The 15689-nt window shown below is 35.8% G+C and overlaps 2 protein-coding genes across 3 annotated transcripts; both read left to right on the top strand.

Moving 5' to 3' along the window:
• Positions 1-303: 303 nt before the first annotated feature.
• Positions 304-8224, top strand: LOC116024598 (trigger factor-like). 2 transcript variants are annotated; one of them, XM_031265525.1, is made up of 8 exons: positions 313-561; positions 6204-6298; positions 6470-6510; positions 6849-6934; positions 7113-7221; positions 7377-7390; positions 7576-7677; positions 7919-8224. In XM_031265525.1, exons 1-8 carry the CDS (start codon positions 514-516, stop codon positions 8027-8029), a joined length of 606 nt encoding a protein of 201 aa, XP_031121385.1. In that variant the 5' UTR covers positions 313-513; the 3' UTR covers positions 8030-8224. The 2 variants fall into 2 exon arrangements, with proteins under 2 accessions (XP_031121386.1, XP_031121385.1); XM_031265526.1 differs by lacking the exon at positions 7919-8224 and having other exon boundaries at positions 304-561; positions 7113-7390; positions 7504-7673.
• Positions 8225-11135: 2911 nt separating this feature from the next.
• On the top strand, positions 11136-14793 carry LOC116024678 (signal recognition particle 14 kDa protein). The gene is made up of 4 exons (XM_031265635.1): positions 11136-11272; positions 12299-12392; positions 12479-12588; positions 14294-14793. The coding sequence occupies exons 1-4, from the start codon at positions 11270-11272 to the stop codon at positions 14468-14470; spliced, it is 384 nt and encodes a 127-aa protein (XP_031121495.1). The 5' UTR covers positions 11136-11269; the 3' UTR covers positions 14471-14793.
• The last annotated feature ends 896 nt before the right edge of the window (positions 14794-15689 follow it).

Genomic DNA, 15689 nt, shown 5'->3' with positions numbered 1-15689 from the left:
ACAGAATTTATCTCACTTTTGATGCATTTCCATTTATAGCCCTTATACTAAAACTCTTTTTCTTTCTTTTATTACTTAATTTTGAAAAAAAAAAACATTTTCACTTTTAATCCAATTTAAAAAATAGTTGCATTTTTAATTTAAAATGAAAAAATATCTTTACTTTATAAAAGTGTTACTACACTACATGTGAGGATATGTGAAAGAGTAACTCCCGCAAGTGACGATTTTCCCTGGGTTAGCTCCCGTGCTTCTTGGAGCGAACGTGGATGGATCCGGACCGTTAAACGGACGAAGAGAAAGACCTAGCAAGTTTACCAAAAAAAAAAGCTGTACTTTTGTCATTATTTGAACTTGTGAGAGTATTTCTTCCCATTCCCAATTAATTATCCCTGCAAGGGTAGTTTGGTCCAAAAAATCGTATCTGTCTTGAGTGTCTTCTGTATATTTAAAGAGAAGCCATTGACGAGTAGAAGAAGAAGAAGAAGAAGAAAGGAAGATAAGGAAAGGAAAATGGTAGCCGTTAACATGGGAGCTCACTTCTTTCTTTTAAATCCTAAGGTGAAAAAAAAAAACAACTTTCCTGTCTTTCTTAGCTTTGGGTGTGTGATTCTCCGAGTGTGTGTTTGTTTTGTTTTTAATAAATTTTTATTAAATAGATAATTCGTTGTACTTCCCAGTGAGTCACACAATCTGTGACTTTATTTGATCAATTTGTACTATAATTGTCCAATTTAATGTAACCAGGGAAGCTAAAGACAAATGCCACAGAAGTTTTATACAAAGAATTAGATACAAATACCATTTTTTAAAAAACTTTTTAGCTTTCTAGTGCATAACCAAGATTAGATCATTTAACAGCATATATTTTATTTATTTATTTGGGGGATTTCAGTAATTGGACTACAAAGAATATGGTAATTGAAGAAAATCTGAAATTCTTTCTTACAAAATATGGTGTGATTACAGCAGTATATATACAACTAACAACCTACTCTAATATAGAAAATAACTAATTAGCTTAATTCATCCCTTAAACAATGGTAACTGAAAAATCAAGATGATGATTTTTAGGAGATTGAAAATCACCCTCAATCTCTCCATTATTCCTAAAATATTTTCCTAAAATAAATTCCCTAACTTTGACTCCCTACTTTCAACACTCCCCCTCAAGCTGGGGAATATATATCATCTAATCCCAGCTTGCAAATTAAGTCTTCAAAGTTAGGTCTTGGTAGAGCCTTCGTGAGAATGTCTGCAGTTTGTTGCTTGGTAGGAATGTAGTTCAATTTAATAGTTTCACTAGTCACCTTCTCTGTGATGAAGTGTCGATCAATTTCAACGTGCTTAGTCCTATCATGATGAACTGGATTCTTTGCTATGCTAATAGCTGCCTGATTGTCACACATCATTAGAATAGGAGATGAACTCACTTGTCCCAATTCACCTAGGACCCTTTTTATCCAAATTCCTTCACAAATTCCTTGTGCTAGTGCTTTGTACTCAGCTTCTGCACTGCTTCTGGCTACCACTGATTGCTTCTTACTCCTCCATGTAACAAGATTACCCCAAACAAAAGAACAATATCCAGAAGTTGACCGTCTATCACTGATGTCTCCTGCCCAATCAGCATCTGAGTACATCTCAATGTCACGATTTTCAGTCTTTTTGAAAAATAAGCCTTTCCCTGGTGTCATCTTCAAGTATCTAAGAATTCTATAGACTGCCTCCATGTGTCTCTCTGTAGGACTGTGCATGAATTGACTCACAACACTCACTGCAAAACCAATATCTGGTCGAGTGTGTGAAAGATAAATCAAGCGTCCAACAAGTCGTTGATACCTCCCCCTATCTACAGGTGCACTTTCGCTCTCAATTCCAAGTTTATTTTGACTGTCCATAGGAGTATCAACTGGCTTACACCCAAGCATGCCAGTTTCCTTGAGAAGATCTAAAATGTATTTCCTTTGAGAAACAATAATGCCTTGCCTTGATCTAGCCACTTCCATCCCAAGGAAATATTTTAGATTTCCAAGATCTTTAACCTCAAATTCTTTTGACAGACACTTCTTCAAACTCTGTAATTCTTCCACATCATTCCCAGACAGAATAATATCATCAACATAGACTATCAGTATTGCAATTTTTCCTGTATGAGATTTCTTAACAAATAGAGTATGATCAGACTGACCTTGTTTATAGCCAAGCTTCAAAATCACCTTCGTGAATCTATCAAACCAGGCTCGGGGTGATTGTTTAAGGCCATACAAGGACTTCTTGAGTTTGCAAACTTGATTCTTTGCCATACCTTCTTTGAAACCAGGTGGGATTTCCATGTAGACTTCCTCTTCAAGGTCACCATTTAGAAAAGCATTTTTTATGTCCAACTGTTGCAAGTACCAATCTTGGTTGACAGCTAATGAGAGAAGAATTCTTATAGTGTTAAGCTTTGCAACAGGAGCAAAAGTTTCTTGGTAATCTATCCCATAGGATTGTGTAAATCCTCTAGCCACCAACCGAGCCTTGAATCTCTCAATTGATCCATTTGCTTTATACTTTATGGTGAAAATCCACTTGCTCCCCACGGGCCTTTTCCCAATTGGCAAATCAGTAATAGTCCATGTTCCATTCTTCTCAAGTGCATCAATCTCATCTTGTACTGCTTTCTTCCATTCTGGATTCTCTAATGCCTCTTGAATTGTGTTGGGAATCTGGATATCATCAAGAGAAGTAACAAATGCTTTGTAAGATGGTGACAATCCTACATAAGTAACATAATTCCCAATTGGATGACTTGTACATCTCCTAACACCCTTCCTCAATGCAATTGGCATGTTAGAGTCATCTATAATAGGACTGGGTAATTCTCCACCCTTATCCAAACCCATGTTTTCCTCAAGAGGACTTGAAGTCGAGTCAATGCCTTGGCCACATGTTGGCTGTGATCCGTGCTCTAGCTCCTGTCTTTTCTTCTTCCTAGTGTAAACTTGAAAATTTTCATTAGCAAGTTGTGGAGCCACAGAAGTAATGGGTACGGGAGACTGAATAGGTACCGGAGAAGAGACAGCAATTGTGGGTGACTCTTGTGCAGAATCAATAACCATAGGTTGAGAAGACATGGGTTGAGAAGAATTTAGTGACTCTGAATGGGCAAAGGGTACAGACTCTGGAAAGGATTCCCAAATTTGATGTTCATTAATGCTCTCCCCCTGAACATGAGATTTGGGATAGAATGAGATATGTTCAAAGAAAGAGACATCCATAGTGGTGTAGAACTTTTTGGTGGTTGGAGAATAACACTTGTATCCTTTTTGTGTTGGGGAATATCCTAGAAAAATACACTTATTGGCTCTAGGATCAAATTTGTTACGGTGTTGGGGATACACATGAACAAATGCGGTGCAACCAAATACCTTGAGTGGTAAATCAGATGAGACTGCCTGTATGTGAGGAAAACACTGCAAAAGAAGTTGACGTGGGTTTTTTAAATTAAGGACTCTAGATGGCATACGGTTAATGAGATAAGTGAAATTAAGGACTCTAGATGGCATACGGTTAATGAGATAAGTGGCTGTGAGAATGGCTTCCCCCCAGAAACAATTAGGAACATGAGAAGAAAACATAAGGCACCGGGCAACTTCCAAGAGATGTCTATTCTTTCGTTCAGCCACCCCATTTTGTTGGGGGGTGTTGACGCAAGAGCTTATATGGATAATCCCATGACTTTGTAGATAGGTATTAAGACTACTAGTGAAGTACTCTCTAGCATTGTCTGACTTGAGTATCTGAATCTTAGAGTTATATAGGTTTTGGACCATAAGATTAAAGGTTTGAAAAATTTTCCCAACCTCTGACTTGTCTCTCATAAGAAAAACCCAAGTTACCCGTGTATGATCATCAACAAATGTCACAAACCATCGAGTGCCAGAAACATTTTTTATCCGCGAGGGACCCCACACATCACTATGAATCAATGAAAAAGCAGTGGAAGGTTTGTATGGAATTTGAGGATAAACATTTCGAGTATGCTTAGCAATCTGACATATTTCACAATGAAAAGATGCTGGAGTTTTATTGATGAATAGTTTTGGAAACAATTTAGAGAGGTACACAAAGCTAGGATGACCAAGACGATAGTGTAACAATATGATTTCACTATCTTTATTGATATTGGAATTGCACATAAGAAAGGATTCTAACATACTTTGTGATTGGGCACAACTTGCTTGAGAAACTTCAGTTGAAGATCGACAACTTGAGAAGAGATAGAGCCCAGAGCACAGTTCAGCACTGCCAATCATCTTTCCCGATTTCAAGTCCTGAAAAACACACAAGTTTGGATAAAATTTAGTAACACATTGAAGATCACGAGCCAATTTGCTAATGGACAAAAGATTACAATCTAAGTCTGGAACATGTAGGACAGAGTCAAGATGCAACTCTTTAGTAAGTTGAACAGAACCTGTCCCGACAATTTTTGAACCTGAACCATCAGCAATACGAACAAAAGATTGACCACTGCTTGGCTTGTAATTTTGGAGAAGAGAAGCATCTCCTGTCATGTGATCAGAAGCACCTGTGTCAACTATCCACTGCCTCATTCCTCCTTTGTTAACCATGAAGGCTGTATGTGGATCTGTTTGAGCAACCATACCAGTCCCAGTAACGCTACCATTGCCAACTTGACTAAATAGTTTTTTCAGCAAATTCATCTGTTCTTTGTTAAATGGGCTAAGCTCAGGAACATGAGCATTATCAATGTTGGAAACCACATGTGCTTTGTTGTCTCTATCAAACCGTGGCTTTGGTTTCCAGTCAGCAGGTTTACCATGGAGCTTCCAACAAGTCTCTTTGTAATGGCCCAATTTCTTACAATACTCACACCAAGGTCTTTCTCGTTTCTGACGACCACCACCATTATTGTTTGATGAACGGACAGCAAGAGCAGAGGAATCCAATGTTGAGGCAGGTTGTTCCTTAGATCCCATCATCACTTTCTTTCTACTTTCTTCACGCCTAACCTCTGAAAAAGCTTCCCTGAGACTAGGGAGTGGTTTAGTCCCCATGATTCGACCCCGAACATCGTCTAACTCCCCGTTAAGCCCTAAGAGAAACTTGAACAGTTTCTTTTGTTCCATAATCTGCCTATATTTTGCTGCATCTTCTGGACATTTCCATGAGTGAGTCTCAAATAAATCAAGTTGTTGCCAATACCGTGTGAGAGTATTGTAATATTGAGTAACAGATTGCTCTCCTTGGTGGAAATCATGGAGTGTTGATTCAACTCGAAACAGCTCTGAAGTATTTTCAGAACTAGAGTAAGTTTCTTTGGCTGCATCCCATATTTCTTGTGCAGTCTCAAATAGCAAAAAATTTTCACCTATGTCATTGTTCATGGAATTGATAAGCCATGACATGATCATACTATTTTCAATCTTCCACTTCCTGAAACCTGGTTCTGTAGTCTCTGGTTTGGCTGCTGTTCCTGTGAGATAGTCATCCTTTCCTTTACCACAAATGAACAGCAACACAGATTGTGACCACTGCAAATAGTTTTAGCCATTCAATTTGTGTCCTGTGATGAGAATGGGAGAGGAATCACTGCCACTGAGGTTTGGAGTTTCTGAACTGCCTCCTGCTTCCGTTGTAGTGATGTTGGAAGTTTGTGATGAGGCCATTCCGTATTTTGTCATGGCTTGAGAATTGAGAAAAGAAAGCCAAGAAAAATTGGCCTGAATATACTAAGGTTCAGAAACCTAGCTCTGATACCATGAAGAAAATCTGAAATTCTTTCTTACAAAATATGGTGTGATTACAGCAGTATATATACAACTAACAACCTACTCTAATATAGAAAATAACTAATTAGCTTAATTCATCCCTTAAACAATGGTAACTGAAAAATCAAGATGATGATTTTTAGGAGATTGAAAATCACCCTCAATCTCTCCATTATTCCTAAAATATTTTCCTAAAATAAATTCCCTAACTTTGACTCCCTACTTTCAACAGTAATACTATATTTCTGATTATGATTGTTATTATTATTGTTGATTCTGGTGCTTTGTAAAGACCAATTCTTGGGAATTCTTTTTAAGAATGTTTATACTGCAATGTTATTAAACCAAATGTTTATAAATTTTTTTTGTATGCATTGACTTTGGGAACTAGGAGGTTGAGAAGTGTGTATAGTTTTACTGCAGATTACAGGTCAAGTGCAATGCAGAGATATCTTGGTCCCATATAATTCATTTGGAAGAAAGTTTTTAGCCCTTAGGATTCAATATGATTCATTAAGGTATTTCAAGTTTTGTCTTTTGGGGTAATTTATTTGGTTAAATTTCTTGAACTTGTAAGCTTTCATACAGAAATAAGAAGCCTTTTGTGTGCTATAGTTGATGAAAGTGTTTTATAATCAATTAAAAAAAAAAAAACCCTTTCTTGATTATATTGTTTTCTCTGCTTTTAGGATCTGTACCAACTTTCCTGCAGTTCAATCTGTAACATCAGGTAAAAAACAGGTCAATATTTTTTTTTTCCAGTGGTGACAAAATATTTTGTTTTTGTTGGGCGGAGACCGGTGAAGGGCTAACTCTAGAACCTTGCCTCTTGAAAATGTGAAGAGCAAAAACTGTGCAGTTAAGACTGGCAGGTGCAGAGTCCAGCACCCTGCCTCTCGAAAATGTGATGGCTGTATAAGGAAATAAAGTTGCGTTTTCGCTACGAGGGTATAAGGAAATAAAGTTGCGAATTCGCTACGAGTTATAGCTTTTGGCTTAGTGGTAAGCGCTTGATCCTAACATTTTTGCCACCATGAACATAACATTAGATTCTTCTCCATTACTTAGGTTTGGAAGATGCTGAAGTATCCACTGTGCAGTATGAAGAATTCTCTGTCAGTACAAGTGTTACCGACAGTTCTAATGAGCTAAAGGTGAGAAGTTAACCATTTTTTGGTGTCAATATTTTGAAGGATACCCCACACCAGAGACCGGGGATTATTCTTTAACTGACTCTAATGAATGATCCAAACTCATCTTCTTCAGTTCTTCGTGATTATAAATATGGTAAATTATTGGTAGTGATCTTGAGAGTAGTAGGCATGATTACAGATTACAGTTGATGTATCGGGGAGCAAAACTCAAGAAATTTTCGATGATGTATTCTCAAAAATGGTTGCTGAAGCTCCGCCTATTCCAGGATTTCGGAGAGTAAAAGGAGGTAATATAAGCCTTTCTATCTACACCTCTGAATTCTTCGCTTTCTTTCGAGGAAATTCTATTAACATCTTCCTAATCTTAACATTATGTGTGATCTTTGTTTCGGCCATGATGTTATTTACATTGTTTTTCTGTAAATAACGTGGAATCACTCAGGGAAGACTCCGAATGTAAGTTCCTTAACTTCTTCGTCCTTTCTTGTTGTTGTTGTACATCCATAACCTCTTTGGACACCCGTATAATTCCTTATAAAGTTGCACCCTTTGTTTGGTTACTATCATAGGGAATGAAATCACGACTTATCATAGTCTAGAAAAGAACTTTGACAATTATGCTTGGTACGTGCACTTCACAGATACCAAGAAGCGTTCTTTTGGAAGTTCTTGGACATTTGGACGTTTATAACCGAGTTATCAAGCAAGTGATCAACTTGACTATTGGTGAATATGTGGAGAAGGTTGGTATAAATTTTTCTTTTATTTGCCGGTTTGTGTATTTCTTGCATGCATTCATAAACATCTTATATGTATTCCTTGTCTAATTATCCCATTAAACATAGTTAGATGATTGTTAAGATTTGCATTTCACATACCAAAGGATCATTTATGTTTGCTTTTCCAGTTGTTCAATAGCCAAAGACTGAAAGAAGTGTTATCCATTATATTAGCTTCATTTGTGCGAATATGAATATGTTGCAGGAAGGTCTAAAAGTTGGCAAGAACTTGAGCATTGAGCAGAGTTTTGAAGAGCTGGAAGCCTTATTTGAGCCTGGTAATCCATTCAGATTTAGCGCAACTCTGAAGCTTTAATAGTTTAATTACTTTGGAGTTTGGATATGGATTTCCAGTTCAATTTTGTGAATTCTGTGTCGAATAGTATTACAGTACTTCTTATGGTAGAAATTACCTTTCAACTAAAGTTCTTTCTTTTTTTCTTTTTTTCTTTTCTTGTTGATCAATAACTTTTTTTGTTTTGTTCCCTAATTGGTTAGTAACCCTTGTCTCTATTCTTGTTATGATCATTATTTGCTTTTTGAGTATTGCTACAATTTCGTACTATTTTTTTTTTTATCTCTGCAATACTCTCTCGTTTTCAAAAGTGAGTGTCACTCACACATTATCAAACTTGCAATTTCATCATTTTTTTTTTACTTCCCAATTTCAACTCATATTCAAAAGTGAGTTCAACTCCTAAAGTTGGAATAACATTCTCACTACTTAGGAATTACATTTGTATATTAAAAAAAAAAAAGGTAAAATCACGTAATTGAAATGAATTTTAAAAAAGGCATAAATCTTATAATTATTAGAAGATGAAATTTTTATTTTTGATTTAGTGGAAAACCCGAATCTGTCACCCGTGCTCAGTGAAGGTAAAATATGCATTGTCAATAAACAGCTCCCATGAGGAATTGAACTTGAAACATTGTGGTTACCAAACCAACTGTCGACCAACTTAATTGGAGTTGTCACAAAAAAATTTATTTAAGATGAAAAGAAATATTATTATCTCACATAAAATTCTAAAAAGTACATTAAATTAGTAGATATTGTGTTTAAAAAATGATTACATTTTTAGCAAATGCAAATGATTTTCCTTTGGCATTTTAGGTTGTAAATAGATTTTTACCATCAATACAATAATAAATGAAATGAGAATATTTTGTTTACAATATGTTAATAATGCGTATATTCCACATCAAGTAAGATACAAATAAATAAAAAAAAAAAGTTAAATTTCCAACTCTCATAGAAAAAGAAAAATTTTAATTTAAAAATAAATAAATAAATAAATAAAATTTCAAATTTCAAATGAGAAATTATATTAAAATAGGTAGGTATTATTTATTTATTCAAATTATAGTTAAGCTAAACTATGTATATATCTAAAAACATAATAAATATGAATGAAGGTTATGCCTTTCATTTATGTCCGTTTTTTCCGTTAAGTTTTTTTTGTACATTATGCTATAAAAGTTGTACTACATAATATTTTGGACAAATATACCCATACCGTTATAACTTCCGCTATCTTTTCAATTATTGTTACTATGCACATGCATCCACCATATATTTTCTTATATTCTTCAATAATAATAATAATATAACATTAAATATTAGACTTATGTTTTTTGAAGGTAAACGTAGCTATTCCATTAATTCATAACATAAAACGTTTACATCAATGATCAATGAAATGGTAAACCATTCCTTAGAGTCAGACATAGAAACAACTTTTCTAAGTATGCTATAAAAAACTTGAACCTCAGACTGTTTCATAACTATGAAGCTATGTTCCTTCAGGGAGCTTAAAGCTTCATCAAAGATTTGGGTCTTCGTCATTATTCTTTTTTGCTCGCCTAGGATAAGATCAAACACTTGTCGAAACCAAACTAAACGATTTATGCTAATGAAAATGAAAAGCTCGTGAAAGTAACGAGAGAAAAAATGCTCGTGAAACTAACGAGAGGAAAACACAATAATAGAGAAAATAAAAAGTGGGTAAAGTCAAAGTAGGGTTGGGAGTTCAAGACTACCAACACAAACCCCAATACCTACCTACTATTATTTTATTAAAAGGGAGAGAAAATGGAAGAAGATCTGTGGCGGTGGTCGGAGGCGGACGGAGCTGCGACGGTGGTCGGGGCGGAAGAAGAGTGAGAGCAAACATAGAAGGTGACCAAAATCGCCGGCTCAAAGCTCCATTAGAGCTCCGGCCGGAGGCCGGCGGTGGAAGCCGAAGTTGAGCAGCACAGAAAGGCGTTTGGTTTTAGAGAGAAATCATGCATGCACCTTAAGAACACAAACCACACACTTAAATATTATAACTGACGCATCTTAAGTATAGAAACCACACACTTTAAGAAGGAAAATTACGCACTTAAAATTTTAAACCGACGCACCTTAAGTTTTAACAACTGACGCACCTTAAGCACACAAATCACGTACCTTAAGAAGTAAAACAACATACATAAAGCTTTAGATCAACGAAAAACGTGTGTCTGGAAGGAACCAAGTAAGTTAACCTTAATCATTAAAATGACGCACCTTAAGTATATAAATCATGCATCTTAAGCACACAAACAAAGCACCTTAAAACACAAATCACGTACCTAAAGTTTTAAAACGACGCACCTAAATATTATAACTGGCGCACCTTAAGTACATAAACCATGCACCTTAATAATGAAAACTAAGCACTTAAAGCTTTAAACCAACGCACCTTAAGCACACAAACCACACACTTTAAGAAGTAAAACAACGCACCTAAAGCTTTAGATCAACACACCTTAAGTTTCAACAAAAACGCACCTTAAATTCTCACTGAATAACTGACGCACCTTAAGTACAGAAGCCACACACCTAAAGAAGGAAAACCACACACCTTAAGTTTGACCAATACGAAAAATGACCAAATTCTCACAGTGTTTTTTCTTAATCATTATTAATCCTGAACGTTGATTTTGACGCGATTAATGGCTCTCATCTCACCGCACGTTTCACTTGAGCACATTCATCGCATTTGATCTCTCTCTCTCAATAACTTAGGGACGAAAAGTGAGCATGACCAACCCTCATAGACGAATTCTACAATTACCTTGTAACTTAGGGACGAGAAGCGCAATTTTTCCTTATTATTATTATAACAAATAAATGAAAATGAAGCATATAGAAAAAATACAATTTCTTAACTTTCAGCCAAACAAAAAGATAATTTTTTGACATTCAGCCAAATACTAAAAATTTAAAATAATTTTTTAAAAATGACTATTTTTTGAAAAAAAAAACATTTTCTAAATTTTCAAACAAATGCAAATTTTGAAACTTCTACTGATTTTTTTTTGGAGGAAAATTAAATCGGATAGTATCCGATCCGACCCAAATCGGACTCCTCTAAATACAATACAAACCCCCACTCTTTTCTCAGTGTTTCCCCAGGCCCCAGCTCTCTAAACTCTCCGGTTGATCGTAAAAGCAAAAGACGAAGACTTTTCTTCGACATCGGCTGCTTTGCTACTGCTTTGATCGTTACGGAGAAACACTTCGAAGATGGTAAACTCATAATCGATGTGTATATACACGCTATATGTAACTATGTTGATCTTTCATTTTGTATATAAATCTGTGTTGAATTTCCATTCAATGAAAATCGATGAATTGTAGACGTAATCAAATTTGAAAATTCACCAGTTCGATGCGTCGATGATAAATTGTGTAAAGAGAGTAAATTAGTTCAATGCAGGATTTGACTTCGCAATTCTATTGGTCTGTCTTTCATTGCGATATAACCGATATTTAGTCTGTGCACCGAGTCTGATTAGGGTTTGCTTTTCAAGTGTCAATGTGGTTTGAAATGGGTTTTTTGGAATGTGTTTGAACGGAATTTGAAGGTTTTAGGGCACATAGATCTCCTGTTTTCATTTTATCTTTCTCCCCCTCCGTTGAATTGAGAAATGGACTCAATATTTGGGTTAATTATTTTCAAACAGAGAACTGGGGGTAGTAGGAAATAGAGTCATTCAATCTAGGGAAAGGGGTTACAGTCTATTAAACAGCAATGACATAAAGCCAGTAAAATCTAAGGAAAGGGGTGGATACGGATGCACTATACCAGTTAGAGAAGAGTCTTGCTTCTGTTTGACATTTGAGAATGCTGCAGCTAGAACAAGGAGTAGAAAACATTGTTGGGGTGTTGGAGGATGGTTACTTGTAATGCCAAATTAGATTTACAATCAGAATAGACTTATGTATGGACATAATAAGATTTTCTCTTATGACATGGCAAGACTTCTTGCGATTTGAATTTATGAAATGAAGAGAAGGTACTTATTCTTATCATGTAATGTGTTATAAGGCTCTGTCTGTTAAGATTTTGCCCCAATATGTATTCTATTTAGCTGCTGATTTGTATGTAAGTATCAATTGATGAATTCATTTCATAGTTTTATAATGTGCTGCTTAAATGTGTATATTGAATATTAGCAAGAGTTAGCATTAAAATTGCGAGCAGCGAATGGTTATCTTTGTTTCTAGATACACATTATTTGACTGGGGTTACTTTTGTACTGAATTTACTAGGTACGTTTACAGCCAGACCCATTCCTCAATGAACTTACAAACATGTTTGAGCGAACTACAGAAAAGGGCTCTGTTTGGGTCACTCTCAAACACTGTAATTTAATGCCTCTGTTCATCTGAATTTTCATTTTGCCTTATTTTATTAAGATAATAAATTCTATGTGCATCATGTATATGCAGCTTCTGATAAATCTAAAGCCAAGCGGAATAAACTGAAGAGTGCTGGTGAAAAAATTGAATATAAGTGCCTTATTCGAGCAACTGATGGGAAAAAGAACATTTCTACAATGGTAAAAATTGTTTAGCTCCATTTTTTTTTGAACTTCTTCTTGCTTGATTTTCGTTGGATGGAAAATTTCAACTAGCTCTTTTCTGCATCTTGTGCTAATTCTCAAGAACCAACCTTTAATGTGCCAAGGGGAAAATAATATGCTTTAGCTCTCTCATCTCTGTACCCTTTGCCCTTTGGATAAGAATTAGGAAACAAGTTTCACATAATTATAAGTGGTTTTTGCTTCATGCTTGCTTTGTTCTAAAAGTTCTGAGACCCTTAGTTAAAAGGTAGCATGGAATGCGTTGTGCCTTTAACTGCATTCTTCTAACTATTATGGTTTTCTACTGCTTGAATTTGGGATAGCTTGATTCTGAAATGAAAATTTAGTGAGACTCCTGAAATACCTTATTCTATCACATAAAATGGCACCCAATGCAACTACTTTTATTCCTCAGCTTACATTCATGTCATCAAGTGAACTTTCTTTCTCTACTGCAAAATAATAATTTTGCCACCTCTCTACCAGTTAAACAATAGTGGACAGTTGGCATACAACTCCAGGTGTACTGAGGATAGTGAGTGCTCTGGGTTCACATCAGCACCCACACATTTTTTATTCCTAACTTCATGTTTAAGGAAATTAGCCTTCACGTATAACTTCTATGCTTACCTTCATGTTCACTTCACTCTGTAATGAACCTACAATTCAACCAAAATGAACATGAACTTAACCAAAATGTTTTTACATTATTACATTTCCTTTGAAAATGATGTTGAAGTTTTAAATAGAAGTCTGAAGTACACAAATCTCAAAGTGAACTTTAGTTCTGATAAAATCAACATTAAGCACTATATAAAAATGCAAATGAAGTTCCATTTTAATGAACATGGTGTCCAAATATAATGACAACAGCATGTCTGTGCTGATTTCATTTATGCATTTGACACAAAATTAGGGGTCAACTTAGTCGTGCCAAGTAGGATGTGACCACCATGTTGCTCTGGGAGCACCAAGTATATTTCTAACAGTAGATATGCTGTCATCATGTTGGTTGAATTAATAATAGGGCTCTGAAAGTTAAAAATGTGATTCAGTCTCCTGTTTGTTTTCTTTTTTTGTTTTTGTTTTTGTTTTTCCCTCTGTTTTCCTCCTGATTGATTCATTTGAAGGAGTGAAAGAGCAACAATAAATAGTTGGCAGGGCTATCCATTTTCTCTGCTATAATGCAATTGCTGAACTTCTGTGGTCTCTAGGTAATGTTGTTCTTGTCTGAAGGTCGTGTTTAGATAGGCATTTTCTAGTTGCACTTGCATGATGACTGACCTTGTTTGGTGGACTGGTATAGTTTGAGTTTATAGCCCACCTGCACAGATTTCCTTTTTAGTTTGTTGTATTTGATGAGAACTGGGAATCTGGGATTTAACATGGAGCCGATCTTCTTTTGTGTAATTGGAAACTCAATTTAGATGGAGATGCCTTGATTGCAGAATGTTTTATTTTTCTTATTTTGTATTAAGATGGAAACTTGCTGAATAAAAGCCATTTGGTTTATCCTTTCTATAGCTTAAAATGCCCATACTATGCCCTTCCCTTGCCTTGCTGCAATGCTGATTTGAACTATATTCTCTCATCATTGTTGTCACATTTAACTGTTTATGGAGGTTATGTTGATGTCATTTTTCTTCTCACTGTCCATGCACTTGGGTTGATTGGAAAATAGGTGGGGCCGAAAGATCACCAGCGTTTTCAAGCTTCTTATGCAATTTTGTTGAAGGCTCAGATGACTGCGTTGAAGAAGAGGGAGAGGAAGGACCGGAGAAAGGCTGCAGATTCTGACAAGAAGCAAGATGGTTCGAAGAAGCAGCAGCGGTCTGCTGCTCCCAAGGCCTCTCCTTGAATCAAAGTATTTGTTGTTTCTTTCCCCCATTTTTGTCTTGTACGATAGGGTTTAAGATTTCTCATCCCTTTTGGGGCAACCACTCTCTGATCCTTACTACTCTGCGGAATCCAGGTTAAATGAAAGGTGGAGGTTTTAGACTGTTAGTTGTTTGCCTTTATTTTTTGGATAAAATTCGTGAATATTTTGTTGAGGGTGTGTTTGGTTATTAACTTCACTTTTGGCAAAATTGGTTGCATCTTGCTGGGCTTAACTGATGGCTTATAATTTGATTTTCATCGTTCTTTTGTTACATAATAATAGAGTTACTCCGTATTATTTTATTGAATTGAATGCTTTTTGGTGTAAAAAAAAAATAGAATTCCAGCTCTATGATTTAATGATCATTTTTGCTCGAGTGTCAATGTCATGTGTATCCATGTCTTCCAAGAACAGAACCATGTTGCTGGTTGGGTCTCGAGGAATTCTAAAAGTAGCGAGTTCAAGGTCCAATACTTTAGCCGCCCTCGTGGGTCTGCTCGATCCGGATGCTGCAAGGATTTCCTGCATCCGCGGGGAGTAATTTTTAAATTTTAGTTAATTTTGCAATCTGACCCAAATAAAGATTTGAACTAAGTCAACTAATCCTTGTATAAAACAATAATTTTTTATTTCATTATTTGTAACTAGGTAAAGATGTTCGAATTCCCCCCCATTTGGCCTTTCATTTAATCATGCGATGTGTTGACTTGGTAATTACAAGATTACAAGTTCGACTCTTAGTAGGAGTTGCATTTGGGTTCTTGTTTGAGGCAATGAATTTATGCTAGTTTATCTCTTTGTAGCCCTTTTCTTGCTAGGAGCATCTATAGCAGCAGATATTTGGGGGTCTTTGGAACAGTACTTGTACACATGGAGGGAAGAGAAATGAAATGAAAGAGAGAAAATTTTAGTTCTTCTACAAAATAGGAGTTATTGGAATAGTGTAATTTTAGTTCTTCTACAAAATAGGAGTTATTGGAATAGTGTGTGGGCTACAACTAGCCGTGTACTGCTTTTTATTTTCTATTATAACTATTTATAATAATAGTTGGCAATAACCTTGTGGTCTAGTGGCATCCGGTTGCACCGCATGTGAAAAGGGGTGTGTTCGAGCCTCAGTCGAGGCGCTGCTGTCTCTTGAGAAGTAGTTTATGAACAGATATTACATTGTAACAGAGTCAGTAGCACTCAAAAAAAA

Source organism: Ipomoea triloba, chromosome 7 (assembly GCF_003576645.1).
Source record: "Ipomoea triloba cultivar NCNSP0323 chromosome 7, ASM357664v1".
Classification (NCBI taxonomy): domain Eukaryota; kingdom Viridiplantae; phylum Streptophyta; class Magnoliopsida; order Solanales; family Convolvulaceae; genus Ipomoea; species Ipomoea triloba.
This window is presented reverse-complemented; position numbering and strand designations above follow the sequence as displayed.

Bases quoted from the DNA above. Each gene is read 5' to 3' on its own strand.
- LOC116024598 (XM_031265525.1), top strand. From the start codon at position 514: ATGGTAGCCGTTAACATGGGAGCTCACTTCTTTCTTTTAAATCCTAAG. The intron at 6,511-6,848 runs GTAAAAAACAGG...TCCATTACTTAG, and splicing joins AGTTCAATCTGTAACATCAG to GTTTGGAAGATGCTGAAGTA. The intron at 7,678-7,918 runs GTTGGTATAAAT...AATATGTTGCAG, and splicing joins TTGGTGAATATGTGGAGAAG to GAAGGTCTAAAAGTTGGCAA.
- LOC116024678 (XM_031265635.1), top strand. The intron at 12,393-12,478 runs GTAATTTAATGC...ATGTATATGCAG, and splicing joins TTGGGTCACTCTCAAACACT to CTTCTGATAAATCTAAAGCC. The intron at 12,589-14,293 runs GTAAAAATTGTT...ATTGGAAAATAG, and splicing joins AAAAGAACATTTCTACAATG to GTGGGGCCGAAAGATCACCA.